Source organism: Cynocephalus volans, chromosome 3 (genome assembly GCF_027409185.1).
Source record: "Cynocephalus volans isolate mCynVol1 chromosome 3, mCynVol1.pri, whole genome shotgun sequence".
In the NCBI taxonomy this organism is placed as follows: Eukaryota; Metazoa; Chordata; class Mammalia; order Dermoptera; family Cynocephalidae; genus Cynocephalus; species Cynocephalus volans.
Genome location: NC_084462.1, coordinates 59,344,194 through 59,356,249, shown reverse-complemented (window position 1 = coordinate 59,356,249; position 12,056 = coordinate 59,344,194). Strand labels below are relative to the sequence as shown.

General features: G+C 37.5%; 1 protein-coding gene across 1 annotated transcript in view; it reads right to left on the bottom strand.

Annotated features, from left to right (window-relative positions):
* EFL1 (elongation factor like GTPase 1) overlaps window positions 1-12,056 on the bottom strand; it is a 165,046-nt gene that overhangs the window by 14,999 nt on the left and 137,991 nt on the right. Inside the window, exon 18 of the mRNA XM_063089163.1 lies at window positions 10,064-11,046. Coding sequence (XP_062945233.1) covers window positions 10,064-11,046 — 983 coding nt within the window. The remainder of the gene's footprint in view (window positions 1-10,063; window positions 11,047-12,056) is intronic.

The following is a 12,056-nucleotide window of genomic DNA, read 5'->3' as shown; positions in this document are numbered from 1 at the left end:
AATCTTTAGTGTCTGGAAACAATTTGTAGTGCCACATCATAAGAATTTTAGCAAATTCTCTTAGCTGACACTTTTAATTCACCCTTAGGCACAATTCTGCCTTACGCTCAGTAGGGAAACATCTTCCCCTCTGATTGGCATTCTGTGAGTGTCTCTGAGTGCTCAAAGTATCCTTTCAACTAGAAAGCAGAACAGACTGCAAAAAATAGAGATAAATTGAAAAAAAAATCACAGGAAATTGTGAAGAACTTGCTATTGCTAGCAGATACTCTCATTAATGCTTCCTCTTTCACTTCCTGCTTAAAAAATAATTTTAACTACATAAGTGATCTATGCATATTATTAGCCTTAAAAATTTACAACATTGCAGTAACAGAGTTAAAGTCTCCTTTGACCACCACATTGAGTCCTGGAGCCTTCTCTCCTAAGTAACGAGGTGACGATTCTGGTAAGTATGCAATCCACCCACCTTTATTTATTTCTTAAACTAGGAACTGAGGACAGAGAGCAAAGCTATCTGACTTCCAAACTTTTCTCTCTGATTCAGATTTCCCCCTGGTGGTGGTGATTAGGAAGGATAAAGGGAAACAAATGGCAGAATATCCATTATGTCACAAGGCCTTAAGAATTTAAAAAAAAACCAAAAACTAAAACTAAAAACTGATGAGCCTTCACCATCTTTAGGTTTAGCTTGAAAACAAAAAATTCCTTTAGTGATGAAACACATCATCTTTACTCTTGTCTACTCCCCCAGCTGGCTACTGCATTCTCTCCTTCCTTCCTTCCCTGTATTTCTTAAACAGGCAGCTTCTCATTCCTTCACTCTGTCTTTAAAATCTAGGCTCTCCTGGTTGTGGGCTCTACTGAAACTGCTTCCTTGAAATTTAACATACTTTTGATATTTCTAACCTAAATGCCTTTCCTCGTTCTCCATTCTCCATGATTTCTCCATGGTGTTTGAAGCCACTGATCAATACCTCCTCTGCCGACTATCTCCAGTCTCAGCATTACCCCTCTTATATTCCTGGCCTTCTGACTATACTCTACTGTTTATTTCAGTAACTCTTGAAGGTATAATTTCTTCCTACAGGTTTTCTTTGAGGTTTCATACTCTTCTTTGAACAAACTCCCCTCAGAGAACCAACTCATTATCATTTGTAAGGGTTAAACTAATTTTATACCTGGGACTCCTACAACTATCTCTAAGCCAGGTCCCTCACTTGACATCCAATCCCACATTTACCACGACTGCCAGGGCATCTCCACTATGGAACCTGACTTCCTTTTAAATTCGACGTGTCTAAGATTACATTACCTACTGTAAAAGGCAACTCCACTCTCTTAATTCCAGTCATTTTCCACTCTCACTCATACTGGAAATCTCAAAGTTACAGAATCACAGAACAGTGGGTTAGAACACTGGGTTAGAAGGGAATTTAAGGATCAACAAGTTCTACCACAGTAGTTGTTTAAACTGTGCTTGCATACTCTAAAATTTACTTCCTCCCAGGGCATCTTTGGACAGCCCTAACTGCCAGACAATTCTAGAGACACAAGTCTGTTCCCTTTCTAACCATTAGTCCTGGTTTTTATCATATGGGACAAGTTTAATCCCTCTTCCACAAATCAGCTTTTAAGCCACTTAAAGTATCATGCCTACTCTTTTCCAGGCCAATCTTCCCATGACATGACCTGTTCTATCCTAGCCACTTTCCAACTTTAACTACTACAATTTACTTATATCCCTCTTGTTATATGGTACCCAGAAATGAAAGCAATACTTAAAGTACAGTCTGAAAAAATAAACCATTATCTTCATCAGGATCCCCTTTAGGTTATATATTATTATTCTGAGATACAAAGGGGGAAAAAAATCTTACCATAATAGTTAATATGTGGAAACTAGTAATCTTTACTCTGCTACCTCATTCTAAGAAAAGTTTTTAAGTGTTCTATGGAAGTAAATACAAAATAGCGGTAAAAAGAGAACAAGGAAATTGGGGCAAATGGACCATGACTGGGGGGCTAGGGAGAATGAGCCAGCTTGCTGCTGCTGCAGAGGCCAGCAATGCCTCCCCTTTATGGGTCATGCCAGCAGGTTTGGACCAATAAATGTAACTGAAACTGAATGTAATTAATCATGTAATTTTGAGCCATTCAATTTTAATTCCACTAAAACTACATCTTAAAACCGTGACATAGTGATGGATCTTCAAACAAAGGAAAATACTATATCTAAACCTTCCAAATACACTTGACTCTCTTGACAGGAGTGTCCAATATTTGGATGCATTCAGAGCCCCTCTAAATCTGCCACTGTCATCACTGAGAAACTAATGTAGTCATATCAATGAGGATTTCTGATCATGTGGCCCCTTATCGCAAATACTTTGATACCTCTTCCAGTAGATATCTGTCTGTCCCATCATACCATGGCCATTCTTTGGTTTTGTCATTTAAAGAAAGATCACTGAGTGCCCTATGGCATGAAAAGCACCAGGCAAGAAAACTATATCAGGAAAAAAACAGCAAGAAAAAGGTTAATCAACTGAAACAGTTTTGATCAGGGCTCGACTCTTAATGACTACACTATAAATGTCTGTTTGTATTCAAGGCCCTCCGAGACCCGGCAGTACCCTACTACTTCAGCTCCTACAACTTCCAGGCCCTAGAATACATAGAGCACAGACCCTGTGCTCTAAGCCAAAGTAAACCACTTAATGCCCACAGTACACATTTGAGGTTTTTCCACTCTGAGCTCAGTTTCTTCAATCTAGAATACACTTAATCCAACTCCATATTCAAATCCTTTTCATCATTCAAGGCTTATTCAAAAATGACTTGCACCATGAAGTCTTCTCTGATACCCCAAGCTCAAATAAAATCTCTTTACCATTTGGGCTCCACTGAACCATATCTGTTCTTTTATGCCATTATAGATTCTCGTATACACATTTTCTTCTTCCATAATAGGTAGTAAGATTAATTTGTAAATTGTACAATCTTTAAAGCTGGAAGTTTGGCAATTAAAGGTATGTTGTTGTCTTTTTCAGAATTTAGGAAAGGAAGCAGCTGTTCACAGCAATGTTTTCTCTAACAGTAAACAAACAGGAAACGATGTGAATTTCCAATTTGGGGATGATGGATAAGTAAATTACAGCACATCTAATGGATAGGATACTATGCAGAAGTTAAAACAAAAATTATGAATACTAAGTAGCCAAATGGAAACATGACTATAAAATAAATAATAGACATAAAAAGCAAAATATTAAGTTACTTCTACCATAAGGATACAGTTATGCAAAATGCATTATTATGGACAGGGACTGTAAAAGAAAATGGAAAATGAAAGGGTGATTTCCAAGGAGGAAGATTTTTCCTTCATCTTGTGATTTCTGTAATTGCTAGTAACACTTATGGAATAACTTCAACTAAAAACACACAAAAACACACAAAAACACACAAAGAAATTGGTGGGCACTTCTTATAAACCAGATCACAGTAACCTCTTTACCTTTTGTCCCGGAGCTATCAGACTGCAAAATCAAGCAAATGTGGTTGACAGGATACAGATGGGCTTCAATCAAACGGGAGATAAGCATGCTGTGGACATAATGGAAGTGTGGGCTGGTTGCTACTACATAGATGGACTCAGCTACAAGTTTATAGAACATTCATGTTAACAAGTCGACCCCACCCTGGAAGGAGGTCCTTAATGGCTCTGCTCACAGTTTTGTGCTCTTACTGTTAAAATCAGTGACTTAAAGATTCAGAAGGCATGGTGACCAAATCGAAAGTTGACTTGTGGCCAGTCCTGGTGTCTGAGTGACTCCCAGGACCCAGCAAAGGGACTAAGTTTCCAGAGCCCTCAAGACAAGGGGTAACACACCAAAATATGGACTCATATTCCACTTCACCTTCATTGGCCAAGCAGCTGCCAAAAACAAAGGCCATACACATCTCTCAGTAGTTGGCAAACTGATGCAGTACTGCCTCATGAACTGATTGCTTCTCTGAGGTGTCCACAAGTGTATTTGGGGAGAAGCTCTGAGAACAAGTCAAGGAGTGGCTGTCCTTCTATGAGACTAGAGAGATTCAACGAAAGAGTCTGGATGTTATGAAGGAAGCAAAGTTCAGGCACATGAAGCAGCTGCAGAGGTCGCTAGGATGCTGGAGAAACCGAAGAAATGCTGGAAGAAGGAAAAGAAATGGCTGGCTGCATGTGCCTTTGCATTTTCAAAAACAGCAGTAGTACTTCAGAGGAATGTGAGGAGATGTGTGAAAAACCCAAAAAGAAGAAAAAGCAAAAAAAAAAGTACAAGGAGGCTCCTCAGGAGAATGGAATGGAAAGCCCAACTATCTCTTTCTCCAAACCCAACAAAAATAAATCTTTTTCCAAGGAGGAGCTGGTTCGTAGTGATCTTGAAGAGGCAGCTGGCAGCACAAGTGTTCCCAAAAGGGAGCAATCCTCACAAAGAAGAAACAGTTAGTGGTCCCAAAGAAGCAGGCAACAAGAGTGCCCCCAAGAAAAAGAGGAAATTCTCTTCCAAGCAGGAGGAGCTAGTCAGCAGTAGACTAAGAGGTTGCTGGCAGCAAGAGCAGTTCTAAGAAAAAGAAAACTCCAAAAACCATCCCAGGAAGGTTAGAATGAATACTCCTTGGGGGAAGGGCATATCCCAAGGTGACATTTCCCAACCAATGTCCTATACCCCAGGAAAAAAAAGTTCACACACACACAAAAAAGTTGACATGAAGCTGGCAGGGTAATAAACACTTTGATAGAATCAGGATAACTAGGTAAGGACCCAAATTTAAGATGACACAGTTACCGTAGGTAAACACAAGGTTCTACATTGGGTTCAATCAACCAAGTGTTCAGGAAAAGAGAGATAATGCTGAACAGCAGATCCTAAAAAAACAACTAGGAATAACTTTCCTTTAAGCTCAATAGCAGTCTTTAGTGTGCTGTGGTACAAAGAAAGCCAATTTAACACTAAGTTGCTGACCACAAAATTATTCCATTCATCAAAGCCCATCTCAAAGTACCATGACTTTCAAAAGAATCACCTTATTTCAGATTTTTCAAATCCCAATTTCTCACAAAATTTCAATGGAAAACCATATTGTGAACTAAATTAAACTGATTTTCCTTTCTAATTGTTTCACATAATTAAGCTCTGTCACCTTAACATGTCTCTCAAAGCAGAAATCACGGCTAACACAGTATTGGCACATACAGCTCAATAAATCTTTGTTGAGTTGAATTATGAAATGCTGACAAGATGTAAAAAGAACCCAAGTGTAGAATAAGAAAAGGTTTTTAAAAGTCAATGGTGATACTTATCTAAGAGTTTCTGATATATTAAAGCACATATGTTTTAACAATGTCAGCATTTATTCCTACACATAAAAATAGAACTATAATAATCATAGCTGTGATTAAAACTATAACTAGTACTTCCTAACAAAGAGGTATTTTTTAAATGTGAGGTTATTGCCAAAGATTAAAAAAAATAAAGAGCAAAAATGAAACAGATTAAGAGGTTATAAGGGAGAAATAGAAAAACAAGACAATTCAATGACAAGCAAGTCACACACAGCATTTCTGATGTTCAATCAAGCCCATTACAGGGAATTTTCATGCGTAAAAAAATAATAGGACCATGCCTTTAGAAAAGTAGATTTTAAAAGTAAAAAAGGGCATTTCTTGTGATTATTTCTGCAGATAAAATGATTTTGAGAGGATTATTTTCCTACAAAATTTCCCATTTTGTTCATATGCAATTCTATTTATAGAAGGATTTCTTCTTTTAACGATCTGTGTAGAAAGATCTAAGTTAAAAAAAGAGACTAAGGAAACTCATTTTGCTGAATAAAAAAGACCTGAAATCAACTCGTGCCAATTTTGGAGCATTAAAGCAACAGTCAGCAAAGTCTGAAGTCTTCTTGGAAGATCTCTGAATATCCAGACAGGAAGCAAAAAGCCTTAGACACAAGGTCTCTTCATTTCTTTTTCCAATTGAAGGAGTTGATTTAGAAAGAAAAAGGAAAACACAAGTCAACAGCTGACTATATTGATAGATCTTAGATATGAGAGATTGGTTATCAATACCTAAGAGCCCCTCGAAAGCAATGAGAAAACGGGCCTCAGTGAAGATTCTAGTCTAAGAAAGATGACTTCAAACCAATTCAGGAAAAAAAAAAACCCAGACAAAATCTAAACACAGTTTCTTTGTAAGGCAGTGGGTGTGGTAGTGACAATAATACAGAGACTGTACACTAACTAACCCACATACACACAGTTGCCACAAAAAGGGCACATAAATGAGGTTTCCCAGGAGGCAGTGAGGACTACAGAATTTGTAGCTGGATGAGGCAAGGCAAAAAGAGATTTTGTTCCAGAGCGAGAAGGTGGTAAAATAACACTGAGGGTTACTATATGCATCTCTTCCTGGAAAGTGGCAGAACTGAGTCTGATGGCCTGGTGAGGAGTGCCACAATGTAGACAAAAGGATAGGACTACTAATGATATTTTGAGGTATTGTCCTAGGGCAACCTGGTCACATGCAGGGTCCAGGTGGTGATTTCCTAATAGAAATGAGAAAATTGGACACAGAGGGATGAGTCAACAAGGGTGACTCAACAGTCTGCTGGGAATTTCATTCTGATAAACGCCAATAGCTGATTCTGGCTTCAAGACTTGTGCTGAAAATTGTCTTCTCAGAAAACAAAGGACAAATGCCACTCAAAATGGATAATGTAGAAAAGATGGCAATTTGGGGAGGAAATATGTGTTCCCATTATCTTGAGAGAAAGGATAGGTATAGGCCTACATGAACCTTGGATTTTAGGAAGGTTAATTTCAAACACATAAAGGGAATGGAAAAAACAAAAAACAACAGGTTCTAGGAAAACAGAGCTTAAGTAAAAATTCCTTTTGGGAGTAACAAGAGAGCCTAAAAAATCAATCATTAATGCTTCCAATGAGAGAAACAGGAGAGATCCTCCCCTGAACTCCTACTTTAAGAGGACATGCACAATAGATGGAAGAAAGGGATATCAACTAAGGGTGAATCAGTAGTGTGTCCAGGATGTTCGAAACCAGAACGAGCCGAGTGCACCAGAATAAAAGAGCTAAAGAAAAGGAAGAGGGCCTTTTCCATTACTTTCAAAATAAAGAGACATGCTCACAATTTGGAGAAACTAGTGTAATGTTAATAAAGGATAGTAAGAAAACAGGTTCTCAGTACCGATGTTACCTCCATTCTCTTCTGTAAGGAGAATGGTGACCAAATGTATGTATAGCAAGTAGAATGAGTATAAGAGGAAGAACAATGAAGTACAAGATAGCTGAGAAGCTGAGGAGAAAGAACCTGGCCTCCTTGAGTTCAAGTCTCCAGAACCAAAATTATATCTCATGGTGCTAAAGAAATTTGCCCTTTTGAGAAATTACACATAGTAGGGTAATGACTGAACTTTTTGAGGATAAAAACATGGGATTCTGTAAACTGCAGACTAGGAAGCCATATGCTAATTTCCTGCAGAATTTTAAAAGAAGCATTATAGACAACTGTACATTATTTACACAGGTATGAGGTAAATCTTTGGAGACAACATGGGCTTTCTAATACAAAATCGTACTAACCTCAGCTTCTTTCTTTTTCTAATATGACTGGTAAGCTGATGGTCAGGGTGATGCTATAGATATACAGGACCTTAACTTCGTCAAAACATCTGATTCACTACTTGTTGAGTTTTATTTCTCACCAGTCAAGAAAAGGACACATGAAAAAAATGAAAAAGAAATCAATGTGTTAAGATGGTGATGTTGCGACTTTGTCATTAAAATTTTTTTTAATTATTATAATGGTTATGTAATGTGTATAACTTAAGAAAAAATTAGTTGTATAGATTTAGACTACTCATATGAAAACATAGGAGTTTACAAGACTATGTAATTTCTATGGTAAAGTCAAATCACCAAAATTTGGATCTTGCTTTTTGGGGAATAGAGTGGGAAGACATAACTTATTTTTATAATTTTTTCTTCCCTTTTTTTCTTTTACAGTGTTTGGAAGGAGCAGAATAACTTAGTTTTTAAAAAAGAAATGGGGTTGATCCTAACTTCCCATGAGTTAATGACAAAATGCAATTGTTAAACTGCATTCAAAAAAGAATCTCATATTTCACGTGGGAGGTAACTATGTCTGTGTTCTGTACTGATTGGATGGTATCTGAGGTGCTATGCTCAAACATGGTTGCTTTAAGAGGGATGCTGACCAGATAAAGTATGTCTAAAGGACAGCAAATGGAATGGTAAAAGGGTACAAAAACCATATTGTGAAAAATAGCTGAAGGATCTAGAGTTTTCTCCTGGATATAAAACTAGAAAACTAATGCTCTCCTCAAATACATGAAGTGCTACTACATGGAAGAGATGAATGGTGGTACAAATGGTTGGAAATTATTAGGAGACAGACTTTTTGCTCAATATAGGAAAGACACTATCTAATCACGGAACTGACTATGAGCTGCCCATCAACAGAAGTATTCAAATAGAGGTGGTAAACAAGAATGTGTCAGGGTAACAGAAACTGGAGAAAAGCTCTTAGGTCCTCTTCAGGATTTGAAGAAATCAAGATTCCTTGATTTTAACTTTACCTCTGCCTTCTTAAATTAAGAAAGTTCTAGATGAAATGAAGAATAACATCTGGGAATGGTACAGATTGGTGTTCCCCACTAATCTATGGATTCCATGAGATGCTAATAGGTATGCTATATTCAAATAAGGTTGAAGAACACTATATACTACATGTCATATTTGGAGGTTTGATTCATTGTGCACACTGGCTTTAAGTAGTCTTCCAGTTAGCAAAACTATGTACCTTTGTTTAACTCCGCTGCTTTGACATGCTACTACTGAGGCTCAGTTCCTCTTACAGAAATGTTACTGTGACGCAAGCCTAAATTTCTTTTGGGGGGTGGGGGAAGCTTAGATTTCTGCTTTCAGGAATTAGTCAGGAAAAGAACCTTACTAAAAAGAATGTAATTAACCACATATTGACTCAAAAGACCTGGGGGGTAGAGGAAACCTAATAAGTTGGTCCACTCTATCACCTAGTGCTCAATCCTCCTCCATACTCTCCTCAGCACTGAAATGGTTCTGTGATCTCAAGAGAATAAGAAAACTATGCCAGGCACTGTTCAAGGCACTATATTTGTGTTCTCATTTTAGTATTCACAGCCCATAATGAAATATTATCCTTTTTTTTATAGGTGAAGAAAATAAGTCTCAATGAAGTAATATTGGTAAAAGGTTAAAATAGTTACTAAGTACCAGGGCGCCATGTCTCCTGAGATCCCATAGGCTGCTTCTCCCCAGAACAGAAAAATCAGGAATAGGATTTAATATGATGGTTAGCAGTAAATAAAGTCCCAAATAATTTTCCTCTTCAGAAAGAACCCAAAATTAACAAAAGCCCTTTTGTGTTATGAGCGCAAAAATGTTGCCTTATTGTTTGATCATTTTCAGAATTATTTTGGTCACCCAGACTGATATGTTTATTCACTTGAGAAAAAATGCTGCACAGGTTCACATGGTAACATATATGGACAGTTAAAACCTCAGTTACCAGACCTCCCATTAAAGAAAAGATTCTGGGCCAGCCCGTGGCTCACTTGGGAGAGTCTGGTGCTGATGGCACCAAGGCCACGGGTTCGGATCCCTATATAGGGATGGCTAGTTAGCTCACTTGGGAGAGCGTCGTGCTGACAGCGCCAAGTCAAGGGTTAAGAACCCCTTATGGGTCATCTTTCTTTTAAAAAAAAAAAGAAGAAAAGATTCTATTTGTTGCAAAAGAAAAGATCTTTAGCAGTCATATTATTCTCTCTCAAAACTTAAATACTTAAGGTATCTGGCTTTCAAAGATCTTAGTTCCTTAGCAAATTAGAAGAAGACATAGCTCCTGCAAAAAATATTAAATGACTTGAAGTTTCTGGATCTAGGGAACCTCCCTATTATTCAGGACATTTCCCACTGTCTTTACCTTTCCTTCCTTACCGAGAACATCACTGGTGGCCATGATGTCACACGTGTACATAGCAGCCATCAGGCGCTGAGGTTTCACTTGCAGTGCATAGCGACATGCTTCTTTCATGGTGGCAATTAGCTGTCCTGAGAAGGGTCCATAGCAGTCAGTGAGTGAAGATTCTCCTTTCTGGGAAGACCTCTTCTCAAAGGGCTCAGAGAAGCCATCTTGTAGCTTTTGGTTTTCATGTCCATCGGAACAGGTTTTATCTTCTCCCTGCCTCTCTTTTACCAGATCACTTTGTTCTTCATTCTGGTTATCACTTGCTCCTTGCTCCTCAAACTTACTTAGGTCCCATTTTTCCAGAACAAAACAGACACCCATGAGAGGCTCCTCACACATGGGGCCAGAGAGGGTTGCTAGTTGGAAGCCACTTACAATGCTATTGCCCAGATCTCGGTATCTATTCGCTTCTTTTGAAGCTTTGCCAGCTGGGCCTGTCCATACTGAATTCTGAAAATCCTCACTTCTATTAGCTAGTATATTGGGCCCACATTTTCTTGGGCCAAATGACCAGATTTGGTCAACAGTGTTTCTCCATTTTCTCCCTGTTAGGTGTTGCTCTAGTTTTCCTTTGAATTCCCAAATTTTCTCTTGGGTTTTCTGATGAATCATCTGAGTATTTTTGCCCTCATTCAAAGAGGATGTCAACTGCTCCATAGAACGAATCAAATCACTATTTTCTTCCAGAATCTGAGTGACTTCTTCTGGAAGGGGCATGGCTCGAACACTGAGAGTGGCAAGTTTATTGGGAGTTGTTATGGTGATTAGCCCGTCAGAGTCAACTTGGATTCCTTCAGGGATTTTGCTTTGATCTTCTTTTGTTTGGTGAATGACTGCAACTTTTTGTTGTTTGCCTATTTCTTCATTGACCATGTCAACTTTTGGGGGTTTTGTGATTGTTTCTCTGAATGGAATAATGGGTTCAGATACACTGATATGAATCTTTGCAAACCTACAGACAAATTCAAGAGAAATAACAGAAGGTTATAATCAAAATGGCATCAAAGCTCCCATGTAGAAATATTACACAATGGAGATTCTGTAAAAACACAGAAACAAAAATTATTCTAGTATGAAAGATCTGTAATTTTCATTATATCACAATTCAAAAACCACTTGTTTCAAATTGAAAAGGCTACTTCTAATGGGAACAAACCTTCAGGGAGTTCTTTATTTGTACTGGAATTTCACTGCTTTGTTCGTTCTCGAGATAAATAAATCATCTATTTAAACAAAAACGTTTTGCGTGGAAAATAAATGTTTTACTAGGATTTGACATACAAGTTCTTTAGAATTATATTTGCCAATCTAAGAGTCTAGAAAAGAAAAGCCAAATGATTATAATCCTAAATAGCCACAGAGTAACAGAAGTTCAGGACAGCCAGTCAAATCCTCACAGTATACCTGGGCTTTAATAATGAGGCTCACAGAGAGGCTCACATGATCCAGGAGTTTCTCAAGAGCAGCACTTTCCAAAAGAACTGTCTTCAATGATAAAAATGTTCTGTACCTTCACTGTGATTACTGAGTGCTTGAAATGTAACTAGTATAATTGAGGAAATAAATTTTTATTTTATTTTTTATTATTCCCATTTTACAGATAATAAATTTTAAATTTTATTTAAATTTAAATAGCTACATGTAGCTACTAAGCATTTGAAATGCGGCTAATGTGATTGAGGAACTGAATTTTAAATTTTATTTGATTTTAATTAATTTGATTTTAAACAGCTGCACGAAGGTGGTGGTTACTATATATATGTATATAATCCATTCCTGAAAATACATGTGGAAGTTGAAAAAGAAGCTTATCTTCTAAAAGGCAGGTTCTGTCCTATGAGAACTAAAAAAATTCTAGAATTGTATACATGTTCTTAATGTAAGTTTAATTGTGAAATTTAACAGTCATATAGAATAAAACAGAAAACAAAAACCTGATCTATAACCATCTATCTCAAAGTG